The sequence below is a fragment of the Eretmochelys imbricata genome, chromosome 5 (assembly GCF_965152235.1).
Source record: "Eretmochelys imbricata isolate rEreImb1 chromosome 5, rEreImb1.hap1, whole genome shotgun sequence".
Lineage (NCBI taxonomy): Eukaryota > Metazoa > Chordata > Testudines > Cheloniidae > Eretmochelys > Eretmochelys imbricata.
In genome coordinates, this window is record NC_135576.1 from 119,845,570 (window position 1) to 119,865,616 (window position 20,047).

General features: G+C 40.4%; 1 protein-coding gene across 1 annotated transcript in view; it reads left to right on the forward strand.

The window, feature by feature from the left end:
• The window catches only part of SVEP1 (sushi, von Willebrand factor type A, EGF and pentraxin domain containing 1), a 150,045-nt gene that overhangs the window by 79,518 nt on the left and 50,480 nt on the right, over positions 1 to 20,047 (forward strand). The window contains exons 25-32 of the mRNA XM_077816485.1: positions 771 to 972; positions 1,697 to 1,872; positions 3,364 to 3,488; positions 8,596 to 8,719; positions 9,255 to 9,425; positions 10,932 to 11,105; positions 13,150 to 13,269; positions 14,006 to 14,182. Coding sequence (XP_077672611.1) covers positions 771 to 972; positions 1,697 to 1,872; positions 3,364 to 3,488; positions 8,596 to 8,719; positions 9,255 to 9,425; positions 10,932 to 11,105; positions 13,150 to 13,269; positions 14,006 to 14,182 — 1,269 coding nt within the window. The remainder of the gene's footprint in view (positions 1 to 770; positions 973 to 1,696; positions 1,873 to 3,363; positions 3,489 to 8,595; positions 8,720 to 9,254; positions 9,426 to 10,931; positions 11,106 to 13,149; positions 13,270 to 14,005; positions 14,183 to 20,047) is intronic.

The following is a 20,047-nucleotide window of genomic DNA, read 5'->3' on the forward strand; positions in this document are numbered from 1 at the left end:
AGTCTTAAAGATGACTGGTCAAATTCCAACCTGGTGAGATTCCTTTGACTTCAGCGAGGTTACAGCAGAGATAAATTTGTCTCAATAACATTTCTGTTTTAGACAAGATGTTAATCTGTGATACCTTCTGTTCATATGTGGTGGATCTTCAGATGGAAGTTAAAGATCCACTGGCAATTTTTATGAAGGGGCAGGAGATGTGCTGGTCATCTATGCATCATCCCCTCTCTCAGTAGAACAGATTCTAATGTCCAGGGCTTTATGAGAACTACTACTGAATGCATAATGGTTGCTGCATTTGCACAGAACATGCATTTTACTTCTTTGTAAAGCACTTTGCAATACCTTGAACATGAAAGACACAAATTCTATTCCATAAATGTACAATATCTTAATTCCATAAAGAACCATGTCTCCATTTGGTCCCATTTTATACACAGGTCCAATCAGGCACTTTTGGATTTAGGATGGCCAGATGGACATGTTAGTTGTCTGACAGAGGGCTGAAAGGCACATCCAATGTTGTGAAAGGTTCATGTTCATTATCTACCAGAAAATTACAATTTTTTTTTGTTGTGCTTCTTAAACCCTGCATCTCTTCTAGGTATGTGAACACCTTGCAGGCTAGAAATAGAATATTTCTAGTTCAGTCCAGTTGAAAGCAAATACTTTTAGCCTGGTTATGTTTTATTGCATTTGATTAAGCTTCATTTAATTTGTTGATACAGTTGCAAGAATGTAGATCTGAAAATTATTCTTGTTTGTTACAGAACAGTCCTCTGGTTTTAACCTGGATTTTGAAGTGTCTGGTATCTATGGCTATGTCATGCTTGACAATATTTTCCCGTCACTTGGTGACATCACCTGTGCATTCTGGATGAGATCAACTGACACTACTAATTATGGGACTCCAATTTCTTACGCAGTGGAGAATGGAAGTGACAATTCATTTCTGCTAACAGATTACAATGGGTAAATCAATCAACAGTCTTATTATCTTTCTTCCTAGATTATAACTGCATTTTAATTGATAGAGAGGAGTCTAAACTAAAACACCAAATTCCAATGACGCCTGTCTTTGGGGAAGTTCATAGCTGAATCTGAATCAAAACTGTGTAGCTGGAGTTGCCCTTTCTTGCTGATTTTTTCCCTGTGATTAATTCCAAAACCCCCAAAATTTTGGGGCATTGGTGTCTGCAACAAAGTAGCAATGCTCAGAAGGCAGAATATTTCTTCCTGTCTTTTTTTACACAGAATAAAAAAGATGTATTTAAAGTAACATGTACATAAAAAAGGAGCTTATCAGCAGGCATATTGATTGCTGTGACCCTCTGGCCAATGGGCTGTGAGACACCAAGAACAACTCAAGTTTAGGAATCCACTGAAAAACATGACTGAAATTCCTTCTTTTTTTTTTTTTTGGTAGTATTTACAGAGCTAAACATGTGGAAATAGCCCCTTATTTCACTGTCTGTGAGTATGATCATGATGACTCCCAAGTCTTCTCTTTGGGAACAAGTATGGCAGCAGGGACTTCCTGTGTGAGCTGGGGAAACTTAACCTCCTTCAGTAAATTACTTTTCCTGTGTAGGGAGTAGCAAGCAGAAAGAAAACTTTATTTTCTTGAAAGAGAATGTTATATTTATTAAAACTCTGCATGTGATTGAATGTGCCTTGGTATTTGCTTTTTATGCAGCTGGGTTCTTTATGTGAATGGGAAAGAGAGGATCACGGATTGTCCCTCTGTGAACGACGGCAACTGGCATCACATTGCAGTCACCTGGACATGCATGAATGGAGCCTGGAATGTGTATATTGATGGGAAGTTGTCTGATGGAGGCAGAGGTCTATCTGTAGGATCAAAAATCCCCGGTATATCTTGTTAACATTTGTTTGGCTCTGTTTTCTCTTTTCTCTTGTTATTGTAGGGCTTGCAAGGTTTGGAAGGTTTTGTTTATTTCTGTGTTCAACATTTATGTAGAACTGAATTATTTCATCCTTCGTCAGGCTGGGTAGTACCTTAATTCATGAGTAGTCTCTCACTCAACCAATGGGAATATCATGGAGTAAGGTCTCATAGAAGCTGCTTAAGGATGGCAGAATCCTGCCCATAGAAGAAATGCATTGACTAAATTGACTAGAGAATATTTTAGTAAGAATTGATCTCACAGCTGGATGCCTGTGTTAAACTCAGGAGTGATTTTGGTTTGGAAGCATGTACTTAGAGGGTTTTTTTCTCATAATTTTCAGGCCTATTTTTGGAGTTTAGTTTCAGGAACACCTCTTCCTCACAGTATATGACATGTTTTTACATCCACTAGAATATGAATGACAGAACTGTTTTATGTCCACTTCTTTCATTGTTTCCTTTGATATGAGGAAGAAATTAAGATTCATTTATTGTTAGAACTTGACGCTTTCCCTGCTGAAATCAGTGGCAAAACCCCCCATGATTGCAACGGGAGGATGATCAAGCCCTTAACTACCTGCTTGAAAATGAAGGACACTTAACAGGTTGCATGACATACAGTATTTGGAGTGTTTTCCATTCAGAGCAACTGTTACATTGTAGTGTTAAAAGAAGACATGCAATATGTTATTTCATGGGAGAGTCGAAGAGCAGTGGAAGGTCCATGCTTTCCAGAGACGAGTACTGGTCATTTAAAATCTTTAATGAATATACCATTTTAGAACAGTCTTCTCAGAAACATAGCATGGTTTCTGTTTTTAATGGTGAAGCTCTTGCAGGGTTCTGTGCTCCCTCCCTCCATTCCCAACCACACTGTGGCTCTCTCCAAAACCTGGGCACAAGGCAGGAAGGCATCTGGCACCTCTGGCCTCATGTGGTGCCAGGCACAAACTGGTCTCCAATGTTACTGCTAATATTAGATGAGATAAAACAGAATTTACTTGTGTGGGGTGTTACAGTGTTTACCATCAAGTCTTCCATGTGGTTCAGTTGTTTGGAATCAAATGCTCCTTTTTTCTACATGGTATTTTAACTCTTTGTATAAGTTTTGAAACATTGATAAGGGATAATTTAAAGCAACGGTTAACCAACTGTTACTGTGAAATATGCTATGCCAATTAATAATTCATAATTACATTATTAGTTATGTTGTAATATGATTCACAGTAAAACCTAGTTTAAGGGTAACTCTAAAAAGAAAAGGCCTTTCTTAAACAACCACTTAAAAGTATCCCCAGTTTCCAGTCAAGGTTAGTTTAACCTTTAAAGATCACTGCTACTAGGTAACCAATTTTTGTGGGTACTTTGGGTATTTGACAGTTTTTGCTCTAAGGTATTTACCATCATCAACAACTGTACAGAGCAGTAACATCTTCATTTTACTTTGTGTTTAGGTGGTGGTGCGCTAATACTTGGACAAGAGCAAGACCAGAGAGGAGAAGGATTCAATCCAGCAGAATCTTTTGTGGGCTCTCTTAGCCAGCTCAACATCTGGGACCATGTCCTATCCCCACAGGAGGTGAATATTTACTTAATAGTTTTCATTCATTTGCTCAGTTTCCAAACTTAAACTAGTTTTAATGCATTTTTGCCAAATGGGCATGATCCAACTCCCACTGAAGTTAATGGGAATCTCATTGGGCCCTGTGTTGAGGTGATACTTTTATAGCTGTATGTCAATGTATATGGAGTAAGATTAAAACTGAAGATTTTGGCCATTCCTCAATAACCAACTCGATGCAGGAGAGCAAAAGGGAAGGAGAAAACATACACAAAATATATTGTAACCATAGTAGAGCCCTCTCTACCAGAGAAGGGAGGAAACTCCATGAAATCTACTAGAGAACTTGCTCGGCGGGTCTCATTTACGTGGGAAGCGCTAAGGGCTTGATCCTGCTTCTACTGAAGTCATTGACAAAACACCAGTTAACTTCAGTGGCAGATGATCCAAGTCAAAGAACGACAGTGCTAGGCACATGGAAAACCCCAAGGTAAGTAGATAGAATGGAAGCTGTGAATGCTCAGTACCTCTGACAATCAGGCCACTTTTATTTAGCTACCAAAAATATGGATTTAGGTGCCTGATTTTAGGCCCTGAGGTTCAGAAATGTAGATCTTGCTGTTGGAAAGTAAAGTCTAAGGATCAGTGCTCAACATGAGCTGGGACTCACAGGAACAGATTTCTGGCTGTTTTTCCCCTCAGAAGAAAACAAGTACCTGCTCTTCATCTGATAGTACTTTTTTTAATTTTCTCCATTTTGTTTTTTAAAAAACAATAATACATTTTAAAGGTTCAAGAGATAAGAAAAGAAATCTTTCAATCCAGCGTCTGACTGACCCTGTTCTGACAGAGTGTTCATGTCTGCTTTACCTTATGCCTTTCTTCTGTTCTCCTTTATTCAGCATTACCCATAAGTTCTGCCACAGATTTTCTGCACTTTGTGTGTTGCTGAGGGTTGTATTCTCATCTTGAATCACAGGGATTTTGGTGCATCACGATAATGTGGATGTGAGTTTGAAGAAGTGCTCATTTCCTGTGCTTGAAGTCTTCACTGCTGTGCCATTCAAGTGGGATTTCCAAAAGCACTCTCAGCCCTGGCCTAACTCCAGTCCCATTGCCAAGAATGCAGAACACCCTCCCCCCACTAACTTCAACAGGAGCAGAGTTAATCCAATGAAAAGTGCTTTTGAAAATCCTATCCTTCAATTATGGTATGTCCCATAATCCATGGTCTTAATGCTAAAAAACAGATGTGAGACCACAACAGGAAAACTAGCCAAGTAAATTTCCCATAAACTTTTTACCTCTCTTGTTATTAGAGCTTGAAATAGTAAATCATCTTCTTTGTCTGTGTTTATTTCAAAGTTATTTTATACGCTAGAGCTTTAGCCCACTGAGATTATTGGTAAGCCTTTTCTTCCTACAAGCCTCCATGAAACGGAACGGAATAATGATGTACAGAATACGTTGCCAATTGAATAAAAGAGAGACTAAATAAATTCTTTAAGACTTCTTTAGATGTACTATTAGCTGTCCATTGACATGTTCATCATCTTCAGGTCAAACCCAGTGCTCTTTCATTTTTGCTGTAGTCTGGGTTGGGGTTTTTTTTGGTTTGATTTGTTTTGGTTTGTGAGTGAGGTTAACATTCAATAAAAGATGCTGACCTGACAGCAGTGGAAAATGAAGTTCTCTGTACGTCAGTCAGGGGGAAGGTCCCTTTCCTTTCCCCATCCAATATCCTCTTACCTTGTGTCTGCACTAAGGAGATCTCCCCCACAATTCCAAATGGTTTAAAACAGTTGGGTGCCTTAGCCTGGACCATTTTTCAGCAGCCCGGGCTGCAGGAAGGAGTTTTTTTTGAAGATGCTTCAGTAAAAATAGGTCAGGCTGCTGGTGCCTGGTCCATGTACCAGCTCCATCCAGTTGTACAATCTTTTATACTTCAGTGTAGATCAGGCCAAGCAGGGTGGGAGGAGGTGAGAGTAGTTTGGTTGCCATAATCATTAAATACCTGCCCTCCTCACTGAGGCTGACAACAAGATGCTACCTGTGACATGTGTTTGTGATATGGATACTTATCCATCAGAGACAGGACAGAGACCAGCCACCCATTTCATGCAGGCCACTGCTTTTTTTTTTTTTTTTCCATTCCGCATGAAATATTCCACAGCTTCCGCACAGATTTGCATATCTGTTCTCCTAACCAGGCCAATCCCCTTCCAGGCAAATTGCTGTGTGCGATGAGAGAGGGGGTTAAACCACACCAACGCTTTCCTCCTTGGGCTGCTCTTCCTTATTCTTCGCAATTTTTAATCCAACTTTGCATGTGGCCATAGAAAACATTCCTTTTTGCACCGGGGAATTACTAGAGTCGCTCTTCAGCACAGCCATGGAATGCACTAGTTCAGATATCAACATGTTTTTTTAATTAAATAACCATTTTCCTTCAGAGGGGTACTTCTGCCCTTCCTATTAGAGGGATGGAAGCCCTTAATCTTCTTTTACTGCACATTTGTCTTCTGTAGGGCATTTATCACTTTAAGCAGTTGCTTGGCTGAGAGCAATGCTTCTGTCTTAGGCCAGCTAGGGAGAGCTGTAATATACTCAGTAGGACCTTTGCAGTGAGGTTATGGCATTACAGTTTATATAAGAGCTTTTGGACTCTATTCCAGGAGCTCTTTTGCTTTCTTTTCCTGCAAAATTGGGGAAGGCTGATTCCAAGACCTTCCTTTCCACTTTCTTCACTCAACTGTCTAATCATCCCAGGTTTTATGTATTTTTTAAAAAAGCCCATAAATACCCTCACTTTTCAAGAGAGTTAAAAATCTTTCTGTGTGTCCAACAGAACCTTAGCCTCTCCTGCAAGATGATGCAGTCAGCGCACTAGGACCATGCTTGGGGTCACTGCTCAATGTCTAATGTGACATCCCGCGGTCACAAACCTATCTACATTTTTTTCTACTGAACATTTAAGCTCAGGGACTGCATACTGTGCAACCTGGGCTTTTGCCCCAGATCACTTCTGCTTGGTGACTAACGCCCTGTATTTAGAATTTTATTGAAAGGAAAGGACACAGAAAATAAATCAGTCCCCTGTCCAACATTTGCCAGGCATGGACAGGTCACAGCAGCAAATTTTAACTTTTTTGAGTGTCCATGTCTCTTGAGGAAAACCCCCATTAAACCAACATATATCCTTCTCCCACACAGTACAAGGATGCAGGGCTCAGGTACTGACACAGGGCTTTACTCAGGGCTGTATATTTCTACTTGAACTGCGAGGAGAAAATAAATGTCTAGTATTAGTGCGTTATTAACGTAAATCCATCAATGAAGAGAACAAAACTTGCATGAAGAGTTTTTGAGACAATCAGACAATCCACTCCATTTGAGACAAATGAGACAATCCACTCCATTTCACTGTGCACAGGAAAGCATTGTGATTTCCCCCTTGTATCACCCAGTTGCGATGTCTTGCCATCTCCTGCAGAAAGGCAATTTGCTCAGGTTTGCAATGCACCACTGCAGTTATGGCAACTCTACCACGGTGAGGCGTAAAAGTCTTCTACATTCCATTGCTGTTGCATAACAAATCTTCCCATCAAAAGCAGTCCACTACTAGTTTTTTTATGCTTTTTAGCTTGACACTGTGAACCACACGCTCCCATTGCTGAGTGATGGTGGGAATGCTGAAGTGCACCATCTGTGCATTCTTTCTATATATCTCCATCCCATATTTCCTGATGGTCATAACTATAGTATATGGCTCAAAATACTGTCATGGCTACATCTTCCTCAGGAAAACGATGACTGGTTCTCATTAATGAGGTTTAATCTATTGGATATACATTCTGGATATACAATGAGTTATTGTCTCATTGTGTGATTGAGTTATGGTACATGACTTTGCTGCCCTCAGGTACAAATGCTTGGAACTGGAAAATCTGACATTTCAAAATTAGTTTTCATTCTAGATCAGAAAGAAATACTGCAGTTTCCCATCATTTTGATTCAGAACTATCAAAATGTTAAGTGTTAATACTTGTCAGAACATAATATATTGTAAAATATTAAATATAGTGAACATAATGTAATATAAAATATAATAATACATATAATAAGATCAGTATGTTAATAGAATCTGAAAGTCTAAATAAAAGGTTTCAAAGGGAGAAAATCTAAATGTTTTTAATCTTGTCAAAATTAAATGAGAAAGTCAAAATGATTTGACTTTTTCCCATTGAAAATTTTGTAAAAATCGACATGGTCCCACAAAAGATTGCAATTTTGACTAAACTGCATTTTTGTGTGGAAAAACTATTCCATCAAAAAAGTTTCATCCAGTTCAGGCTATCTAGCCATCCATTAATCTAACAACATAGCAGTTCTTTTATCCTATCCTCATGCATCCCAATTTCACATTCAGTGCTCACTTATAATAGGGCCCAAACCTGCTTCTAGTTAATTCCCGTTAACTGTGGTGTGTCCAAAATCTGGCCTATCATGTTTTGCAAAGTCACATAACAGCCTGGTTTATTTAAGGAATTCAGAAAACTTAATTCCTGGTTTCCAGGATACATCTTTTTTTAAAGCTTCATGTTGTGTTTACTGTCCTTAAAATTCGGTATCAAGAAATAAAACTATTTCAGAACTATTGCTCTTCTAAATTCATATTTCATTATTTCTAGTGGTAAAAGTTTCCCTTTACAAATACTTGAGAATCTGCTCAGATTATTTCCCCTCACCTGTTTTTAATCTGTGGGGTAAATACACTGTTCTGCCAAATAGGCATACATAGAGGGTTTTAAATTAGCATGTTTCCTACATCACCTGTAGGACAATACTCTTCTGTCAGATCCACCCAGTAGTAAATTGCTTCAGTGTTCCACCATTGCACTGATGACAATAAGTGATCCAGACAAATAAGAAGAGCAGAATACCTATGAGCTTGCTCAAAAAGCCCACTAAAGTCATGGTAAGACTCTCACTGACTCAATGGGCTTTGAATCAGATTCTAGGTTCAGTACTGCAGATGTGAGAGGAAAATTTTGTTTGTGTTCTTTTCTTACAAAGATGTCTGTTAGTTAGCAAACTCTATCTAACCATGTGTTTTGAACCTTAGGTAAAATCCCTAGCTACTTCCTGTCCAGAAGAATTGCGAAAAGGAAATGTATTGGCCTGGCCAGATTTCCTGCCTGGGGTTATTGGAAGAGTGAAGATAGATTACAGGAGCATATTTTGTGCCGGTTAGAACTTTATCTCCTAGAAGTGTTTTTGTTCCGAGTAATAACACAGTAAGACTTTTTATAAGGTTAAATGTGGTATAATATGACCCCTGTCCTACTAGCCTTGAATACGCTATTTTGATAATTTAATGGTTGGTACATTCAGTCTTCATTCCTAAAATTCCAGTGTTTTGTAACAAAAGTTCATTGGAATCTCAAACAGAGATTTATGGCTTCCTGTATTGAGATGTTGAAAGAGTGATGATTGATGATATTGGATCAAATGGAGGATTTTTCCACTCATTCATGCTCACAATAGTTTGAATATATTGTGGTATCTTTTTGTTTCCTCCTTTTGCTTGGAAATATATTTTAGTTCATATATGTTGATATAGGGAAGCTCTTTGAATCTGGAAATAATATATACATCTTATAGTATAACACTTTCCATTAATATCATTCCCAGATAAACATGCACAGCATCACGGATATTTAAAAACAAATACATTTGTTTTGATTCAGGGCTAAGTCTGTTGTGTGTGCGTTTTGTCCTCAGATTGCCAATCCTTAGAAGGATCCATACCTCATCTGCGGACCTCATCAACCAATTTAAAGCCAGGGTCAAAAGTGAGCCTTTCCTGTGATCCAGGCTTCCAAATAGTGGGGAACTCTGTCCAGCACTGTCTAAATTTGGGACAATGGACTCGACCTCTTCCCCGCTGTGAAAGTGAGTAGACTGTGTTAGCGTAGCAGCCTGCATCTGCAGGCTGCTGTATCAGTCACAAGCCACGCTTAGGAAATCTTGGTTTCTTTGTTTGGATGCAATTAAAACAAGGACTCCTGAGAACGTAACACAGACCTGATGATTTATCCAGCGCCTCACAGCCTCCCAAGTCTTGCCCCTTAGATCATAAGCAAATTTGGAGAAAAGCTTAAAAAATCAACTGTATCTGACTTTTCTTTCAGCAATGGTGAGATTGAGGCAGCCAGGTAGCAAAATTCTCCTCCAGCTCCTTCTGATTTCATACTATTTAGGGAGGTGGTGTGGTGCAGTAGATAGGGCATTGGACTGGTACTCAGCAGCGTGGGTTTGATTCCCAGCCCTGTCACTGACTTACTGTGTGACCTTGATTTTCCCCATCTGTAAGATGGGGATAATTATACTTCCTTTCTTTGTAAAATACTTTGAGATCTATGGATGAAAAGCACAATATAGCCCTGATCCAAAACCTATAGGAGTCCATAAGGAGCTTTCTACTGACTTCAGTGAGCTTTGAATCAGGGTCTATGAGTGCTGGGTTATTACTATTAGCTTGATCCATTGGGAGTCTTTCCTTCCATACTGCTGTCAAGGGCTTGTGTCTTCTTCCCCTGACATTTATCCGTTGGTATTGTCATTCATGAAATTGACAGTAGTTCTGTCTAACTGGTAGTTATATGGCCTCCATTACCATGATATCAAGCATCTCGCAATCTGTGGTGTTTTTATCCTCACGATATCCCTGTGAGGTAGGGAAGTGCTGTTATGCCCATTTTACAGGTGGGGAACTGAACCATAGAGAGACTTATGTGCCAGATTTGTAAAGGTATTTATAGGCACTTAGCTCCCATTGCACTCTGGTCCTACGTGTCTTGTCCGAGGTCACACAGTCTGTGGCAGAGCAGGGAATTGAATTCAGGTAAAAAAAAACCATCCCCATACCTGAAACTGATTAGCAGCCTTGTTGGCAGCCTGAGGCAAGAGCCTGAGATTCCCGCTCACTTTGAGACATGTCCCTTGTGCACCTGAGTTGAGACACATTGACTAGGGATGTGTGGAGAAACTTGCCTTTTTGCTGGTGGTGCTGAACCTTTTCTGTGGACAAACAGAGGATGTCAGTCTCTAGGGCTGTCAGGCCTTCACCTTTATGAACAGTCTATTCACATACACATGTTTTCAGCTGCAGAGAGAATGTATTAATCCTCAGAGGCTCTTTCACTGCAGTCTTCACTGTGCATTTCCATTCAGAGCCCATCACTAGAAAATCCTAGCTGTAAAAGCTAAACTTTAAGGGCCAAAATCATCCCTGAAAAAGCTTCTTTGACTTCAGTGGAGCCAAACCAGGCATGTAGTTGGCTCTGAGCTTTCTTCAGGAGTTCAATCTCACGCTAAGTGCACTGGTGCCAGGAGGTGATTCACGGAAAGTGTCTGATGGGCTAACGTGTTTTTGCTCTCCTTGTCCCTGGTGTGCAGGAATCAGCTGTGGAGTGCCTCCACCTTTAGGAAATGGATTTTATTCTGCTGAGGACTTCTTTGCGGGTAGCACGGTTAGCTACCAGTGCAATAATGGCTATTATTTGTTGGGGGATTCAAGGATGTTCTGCACTGACAATGGAAGCTGGAATGGCATCTCGCCGTCTTGCCTTGGTGAGATATGTCACTTACGTGGCTGTATTATTGATGTTACAGGCTAAATCCTGCTCCTCTTCCTCTCCCAAAACTCCCATTGACTCCAGTGGGAGAGTGACATTGGTAAGACTTGCAAGATAGGGCCCAATGTGATTTGCATTTGAATTGTGTTTATTTTATTTTAACTTTTGTAGCGCTCATCTCACACTCTAGGCTCATTAAGTCATCAGAAAACGTGAAGCCGAAGATCCTCCAATCCAACATAAGCTCCCTTTATACATGACCTCCATTGCATAGCACAGCCTCCAACAGTCTCCGTTACAACCTCAAAGCTGATCTCACCCCATCTGTTGTTCTACCTTCTCACTATTCTCTCCCTCACAGAAAAAGCCTGTGAAAACAGGTCCATTTTATAACAGGTCTTAAGTTCATCATATCTGGGCCCTGCCAAACCTTGCATGGTTTCTGGAGGACTCGGAACCCAAGCCATAGGATGTTAGAAGCCAAGACCTTGCACTACATGCCAGGAGCCTGAGTCTCCACTGCCTAGCACATTGTGTAGTCATTTACACGGGTGAAAAGTGAGTGTGCATTGGGTGGGAAACACAACGTGCCTGATTCCTCATGGCCCTGCACTTTATGCAGTCATTTACACCAGTCTAAAGTGGATGTAAAATGTGACAAGATCAGAATAGTAATGATTTACATGCCCCTTGCTATAGCGTAAATGACTGCACAAAGTGCAGAGCGTTGGAGGGTCAGTCCCTACCATTCTGATTTGATAGCATTTTATATCCACTTCGAGTTCTCTTGAAACAGGTGTAAGCTGGTTAAAGTGCGTGCAAGGCAGTGGGGAATTAGACTCCCCATATGTTTTATCTCTTAACATTTTCGTCGCCATGCACCAATGTGAAAAACCTTTTCCCTTTAGAATTATTGTTTGTATTGGATTGTTTGGTTATATGGTTGAGAATAAGTACACACTCCTAAGGAGTAGACAGCCCTACATTTGTTTGTTTGTTTGCCCAGTCACTCCAGTATTTCTGCATTGTTTGCAGAGACTGGGATAAATGCTTTGCTGACAATAACCACAGCAGTGTGTTTGCATTATGGAGCCCGTACAACATCGTTCTGTTGAGTAGTTCTTAATGAAAAATTTTCCTGCCCCAAAAGGATCTGGTTTATATAAGGAATAATCCCTGATGCTGGGATTTTTCAATGAGATAGTTTTGAACCGTTCCCTACAATAGGTAACTCGTATACATACCGAGCTTGCTTCTCCACAGTAGAAAGCCAGTGATTAGAATATGAAATGAAACAAACAGGGGCAGGGACGGTCTCTTTTGTTGAATTGTCAGTAGAGCACCTAGCATAAGGGGGCCTAGATCTTTGGTAGAGGTTCTTAGGCACTATCGTCATTCACATAATTAATAATAGTAATTATAGATTTCTACCTCATTTTAACCTTTCCAATATCAGACAACTCCAAACATCTTAGCAGGCTTCTAATGTAGTAACAGTCTGCTCAGCACAGAAAGGGCTGTTTCTGTGTTTTCTGATCAAAGTGCTTACCTTGTGAGCTAAGCAGTCATGTCCCCCATTTTACAGATGAGAAAGCTGAGACATAAAGAGGATTTGAGTAGAGTTTAGAGTGAAAGAGTCCTCACTCCTATCCTTTTGCCCAAACCACTAGGGTACACCCCTCTCTCAGTATGAACTAAAACACCTATTAATTTGCCTTCCTGGAAACAAAATAACTGGCATAATAGGACATTTCCTGGGCTCAATGAGAATATTCCCTGAATGTGGAGTAACAGACTGTTTCCAGTTTCCCCTAATGTTGGCAATCTTTTATTTTACACTAAATTAACTGTTTGTATAAATATTCCATTTTATTATTCTGTTTTTATTTCTACTGTTACAATGCATCAGAGAAGTGATTCAGTTAATGGTGGGTTTTTAAGGATACCTTTTTAAAATGATTCTGCCAGACATTTCGAGTGATGTAAATTGAAAACAATGTTCTTTACAAACACTGCCCTCAGGACATGTATTTTTGCAGATGTCGATGAATGTGCTGTTGGATCAGATTGCGATGAGCATGCTTCTTGCCTTAATACAAATGGGTCCTATGTATGTACTTGTATCCCTCCTCATACAGGCGATGGCAAAAAATGTGCAGGTAATGAGATCAAATGTTCAACTACCATACAGGGATGGCAAAGGAGGCCGACTCTCGCTTCGTAGATTAAGTGCCTCTTTGTGGTAAAGGGATAGCGGGTAAAAAAAAAACCAACAACAAACTTCTTTCTTGTAACCTGAGCACATTTACTTTAGAAATCACAAGACAGTAAATTTGGATCCCCCACATTGCCATTTTTGTAGCATCACTCTTCAAAGTAGACCTGCGCTTTCAAATGCACAAAGAAATATGTAAAATGTAAGTGCCTAAATATGGATCGGGATGCCTAACATTAGGCACTGAAGTTTGAAAATTTTGACCAAACTAACTTGCAATGGTCAAATGCCAGCACAGTGGAAGATTTGGAAATAGATATGTCAGCTGACTCGCAGTCCAGTGCCCTATATGCCTGGACCACACTGTATCCCGTGGAGGGAAAACATGAGGTTGGAGCTGGTTAATGATACTAGTTCAGTCCCAGTGCAAGAAGGGTCAACTGCACTGAAATTAATTCAGTTGCACAAGCTTATAGTGGACCCAGCTTACATGAGAAACAGAGAAAAGCTGAGGAGATTCTTAAAAATACATACAGATATTTTTCCCCATTCTTTTTTTGTCTGATTTTCACAAAATGCCTAGACAAATGTCACTCAGCTTGTTTGTAAGCACTCACGTTTAGTGATGCCACACTGCATGTTGTTAGTACGCTCTGTTGATGGTATGTCTGCTTTCACAGAACCAGTAAAATGCAAGAATCCAGGAAATCCAGAACATGGTCATTCTTATGGTGACAATTACAGTGTTGGTAGTGAAGTTACTTTCTCCTGTGAAGAGGGTTTCCAGTTGATAGGAGCAACTAGAGTCACATGTTTGCAGTCTGGAGGATGGAGCCACCTTATACCATACTGTGAAGGTATTGTCTTGGAGTGCTACTGTGTGTTTACTGAAAGGAAATTCAACAGTTGGTGTTAAAGCACAGTGGAGGAAAAGAAGGAATAGAAATGGCTTTCTATGTAGAGATGGATGGAGCACCAGAAAAACCACTTCACATCAGGCATATCTATGGAGCACAGTCCCAATTATTTACCTCCAGTTAATCAAACTTTTGGTTAACTGAAGGCGGGTGGTGTCCCCAGAAGCAATATGTCTATTTCTGCTTAACTACGACAACAATACGCTTATACAGCAAAGGTCCATAGCGTTGAACATTCATGGCCACATTGTATGGTTTTATTTCAGGCATCTGAAAGCTCCACAGGGTTATTACTGATCCAGTGCAGCCAGGAAGACTGTGTGCGGAAGACTGTGTGGCTGACACTAATCTGTGGCTGGCCAGTGTCCCCACCTGATCTCAAGTCTGATCTAGGGCTTGATGTGTAGAGACTTTATCTCCACAGTGGGCTATATGTCCAACAAGTGCCAACCGGCAGTGACTGATGATGACTTCAGTCCTCTCGAGGCCCGTTCTCAATGATACATCCCTATTACTGATAAAATAAAACATCTTATGCACAGTAGTTGCCACTGGCAGTGCATATGAAATGTCTCCAGCCTCCGGATGTCTTGTTTAAGCCATATCCATGTTTCAGATCCATATAAGAGGATCGGAAGCATGGAGGTTTGATAAATCCATACTTTATATGTAATTTCACCTTCTTTTGGCTCCAAACACTATGCAGGTCCTTTATGGCTGAGGTTTCTGAACTGATTCTTCTTAGCATGTCCATCAATCAATGACAACGTTACTGCCTCAATAGATGAAATCATCCACTACTTACACAGTTTGTCTGGCAGCACAGATGTCTTGTCTCACAACTTTTGTGCTGATACTCTGAATTTTTGTTTTTACCCAATAAATCCTTAGTCCAAGGGCAGCTGCCATGAGCTGGAAGCTCCCTCGTGCATCTTTAAGGTCATTTGCATCCTGGTCGAAGAGGGCAACATCATCTGCATAGTCCAAGTCTGTAAAAGAAGTTGAACCGGCAATTACACTGGTATTTGCAGAGACATGTTCAAGGAGCCAATGTGCTGTGCGGCAGAATAGGCCTAGGGCGAGGACACAGCCCTGCTTCATCCCAGATCTAGAGTAAGACCTGTTGGATCTATGGGTCTCCCATCACATCCATGCCCCATAGTCATTATGTAGGTCTTAAATTAACTTCATGTGGATGTCAGGAATGCCACTAGGGCCTTCCACCGGGTAGCTCTGTCAACAGGATCGAAGGCTGCCTTTAGGTCTACATATGCTGCTGTCAAAGGACAATTGAATTTGCAATGGATCTCAGATAAAAGATGAAGAGCAAGTATACCATTGTAGATCGTCCAGCAGTGAAACCTGATTGCTCAGGGCAGTGGCATTTCACAAGAAGAGGCTGGGGCTGGGACAAGTAGGACAAGTGTAAAAACTTTTCTGGGAACAGCAAGCAGAGTTATTGGCAGGTAGTGATAGCACTCAGTGCCTTTCCCCAGTGGGATGACAATCCTTTTCATCTACTCTGCTGATATCTGCCCAGTAGTCAAAGCCCAGACAAAAGGTTGGTATAATGTTACACTTACGGGTTCTGTGGTGCACCTGAGGAGTTTGGGTGTTATGCCATCAGGTCCAGTAGCATGCCCACTTCCCAGTTTCTTTATGGCAGAGTGGACCTCTTCCGTCATAGATACATCTACCCACGTTTCAGGGTCAGAGTTTGCATCTACTACTAATATGCCTACATGTTACTACTAACACATCCAGATCTGGGCATGAAGTCTCTTCAGGATGGTTAAGTGCCTTACCTTAGACCTTAGTCCATCCCGTGCTATGCTGCACATTGGGCTTCCCACATTTGCCATCCTTGCCTGTCAACTGCCCTTCTCTCCAAATCTTCCTATTTCATGTTGAGGTGCTTGATGTCATTCAGAACTGTTCGTTTCCATGTTATTCACGGTCTTCCTCTCTTTCCTCTTGCGTTTTCTGGCTTCCATTCAAGGGTGGTATTTGGTAAGCATTCTTTTTCCATTCTCAGCACATGTCCCAGCCACTGATGTCTTCTTTTGTAGATTATTTGTGAGAGGGTGCTTTATCCAGTAATTTTTCTGACTTCTTCATTCGTCTTCGTATCTCTCTATGTTATTCCCAATATTCTTCTCAGACATTTGTGATGAAATGCATCCAGCTTTTGCATATCTTTCTTGGTAAGTTGCTATGTCTCACTGCTGTATGTTGTGATGGCGATAACAATTGCTTTGTACACGTTCAGTTTTGTCTTGAGGGAGATGTTTTTGAGTTGCCAGATGTTTTGATTCTTCCAAATGCAGCATTTGCCTCCCCGATTCTTCTTCTTATGTCCTCGGAACTGGTACCATCTTGGTTGATGGTACTTCCAAGATATGTAAAATTGTCCACCTTCTCCAGTTTCTCTTCTTCAATTTTGATTTGTTCCCTGTAGTCCCTATTAACATGACTTTACATTTGTTTGCATTGTATCTCAAGCCTGTCTTCTCCATTACTTCTTTTACTTGGTTTGTGCCTTTTTGCAGTCCGCTGGCATCTTCATTGACAAGATAGATGTCGTCAGCAAAGTCTAGATCAAATAGCCTTGAATTGTTCCATTTTAAGCCATATGTATCACTGTCACATTGTTTTAATCCATAGTCGATGACTAGTATAAACAAAAACGGAGACAGTATGCACCCCTGCTTTACACCTGTCTTGATGCTGAATGGCTTACTCAGTCCATTTTCCATTTAATGCAGCATTGTGAGTCGGCGTAGAATGCCTTCATAATGTTGATTAATTTTGTTGAAATTCCATATTGTTCCACAATTTTCCACATTGTTTCTCTGTTTACACTATCGAATGCCTTTTGAAAGTCCACCTAATTGATGGCACTTGTGTACTCAATAATGCGTCTCAGGGGGAAAATAGCATCTGCGCACGATCTCCCTTGTCTAAATCCAGATCGTTGTTCACGTTGGATGGTATCCATCTTTCCTTTCCTTCTATTAAGGAGGACTGCTGCTAATACTTTTCCTGTGACAAATAAAAGTGTTACTCCCCTCCAGTTTGAGCAATTCTTTGGTAACTTGATTATGATAATGAGGGTCCATTCTTCCAGCACTTTCTCCTCCGTCCATATTTTGTTACATAGCAAAAAAATGACTGATTCCATGTCTTCGCCTCCATATTTAAGCATCTCAGGATGAATGCTGTCCAAACCAGGTGCCTTGTTGTTTTTCAGCTTCTGCAATTCTTTTTTTTACTACTTCAATTTTTACCTCAGTACATCTATATCTAGATCTAATGATTTATCATTGTTAAATTCCAGTCTTGTAGTTGTTTCTGGTTGGTTTAGCACTTCTTTGAAGTGTTGCACCCATCTATTTTCTTATTCCTCCTGTGTTTTCAACATTTTTCCTGGTTTCCCTTTCACTGTGACACTTCTCAATTTTGATCCATATTCTGTTAACTGTTTCAGGATCGTGTAGACTGTTCTTGCATCGTTTCTTTCCCCTGCTTCTTCAGCTTCACTAGCCTTACATTCTAGCCAACTTCGCGTCTCTTTTTTGCATCATTTCTTTACTACTTTGTCAAAGTTCCCGTAGGTGTGTTTTGTTTCTTCAGTCACATGTTGTAGTACTAGAGCCTTTTGTTTTCTTCTTTTGTCTATAATTTTCCATGTTTCTTCTGAGTATTCTTTCTGTCTTTGAGGACTTCTTCCTTGGTTGAGCATGTTTTACCATCAGACTTATTTAGCAGCATAAACTCTGCCCAAACTCCAATTTTGGATCAAAGTTATTTCATAGCTTTGAATGCAGGTTGTAATTTATTAGATCTTATTCCCTCATTTGCCTCTTTTGCCAAGTTCTCAAACTAAGCTTCACAGTCCCCTTTTGCTCTCACCTGAAAAATAACTGGTAAACATTTACATACAATGTTGTCATGGCACACTCTGGCCTCAGATTTCTTTGGCAAAATTTGAAATGTCTCATCAGATAGCTGGTGGCATTACTTGTAGCATTTCAGTTTTGGAATGACATCTACGGCTTCTCAAATGACTGTACTTATGACAGTCCAAGTTTATTCTACATTATCCAGGAGAACGCCATGTGCACTCACAATGTGGCTCCATATTTCTGATCGACCACTATATGCAAGGCTGATGCATTGCCATGGGCAACTGTGCATCGCTGTAGCCTATACTCCCACTGAGGAAGCAACAGATGCTAATAAAGACACATTTTCTCAGCACCTAGCAGCAGAGATGCAATCTGTTCTGCCACACAATGAAATTATACTTACAGATATGGATGCCACACCAAGTTGTCCCAGAAATGGCTTTGAGCTTATTCTCAGGCTATTTTGCTCTGGAACAGTAATGATAGCTCTGTTATATTTCTCTCCTGTTGTGCTTCTCATAATATGACCATCACTGGCAGTTGGTTCAAGCACTGGGACATCCATTGGGAAACCTGGATATACAATGATGGCTGGATGTGGAAGGAGCTGGATCATATATTGGTCCAGAATTGTAGTACAGCATAGTCATATTGGATTTACAGAGGTGCAGAAGCTTTGGCAACTACTAACCATCTTCTTCTGGTTGCTAAAATGGCAATTACCCCCCTATTTCAACAAAAGAGCAAGGTCGTTATGACACAGTAGGCACAAAGCTTCTATGAAAAGATGCCTGCTTTTCTGGTCATTTTTTCCCTTGTTTTAACCCCCACCCCCACACTGTACTCCTGGAGGTCCCGTGGCGCAGTGACCAACTAGCACAAAGAAGCCCATCAGTGCTTTACCTTTATCCAAGGGACCTCTTGAGCAACGTGAAGCATCCGTGTACCATTCCTCCTCTGCTTCCACATCCCTAAGGGCTTGCTACTTTTTCTGAAATGTTGTTTTGTAAAACGACATTGTCAAATTGAATTTGATGCAAATTTTAAAATAAAATAAAAAATCCAGTGGAAATGGCTGTCTTTAAATGAACATTCCCCTGCAGTGCTTTTAACCCTAATCCTAACCCTGAAAACCTCTGCATGAAACTAACTATAAACAAAGGTGAAACTGACTTCATTGATTTTCATTGTCTAAGCTGTCCAAAACTCAAAGAGCATAAATAGTGATGAGTAGAGTAGACTAAAATTCTACTCACCTGTCTAAAATTCTCTCACCTGTTATACTAGACAGTGATATTAGTAAAATCGGTAAAGGGATGTGCAGTTTCATTGTTAAGCGATCGTGCCCCTTGACACAAAAGATTTACCCTTTTAAAAATAATTTATCTTGATCAGACGTTTCACAGACACTAGGGCCCTAATTCAGCAAAGCATGTAAGCATGTATTAACTTTAAGCAGCTGATTAGTCCCATCCTAATCCGGCAGAGCTTGCATTTGAAGTTCAGCACATGTGTAAGCATTTTGCTTAATAGAGACAAAGTGCTTTTCTGAATTGGTGCCCAAACTGCTGACTACAAAAGTCTGTTAGTGTGCCAAAGCAGACACTCTGGACAGTAGCACATAGCAAGGTTCTATTTTAGGCAATGAAGCATCTGCTTGCCTAGATGATATCTTCTCATAGGACGACAAAGGTCCTCCCAGCTCCTTGTTCCTCAATTAGGAGAAAAGTGCGACATGAAAGCAACCAAGATGTTTCCAATAATTAACAAATAAAGCTATAGCAAAATCAGTTACTCCTGGAAGAGCAAATCCCGCTTCCCTGACTCAGGCAAGTCCCCACTATGTCCTCATTGCAAGTACTTGTGTGAGTAAGGCCAACGGGATTCAGCCCTAGTT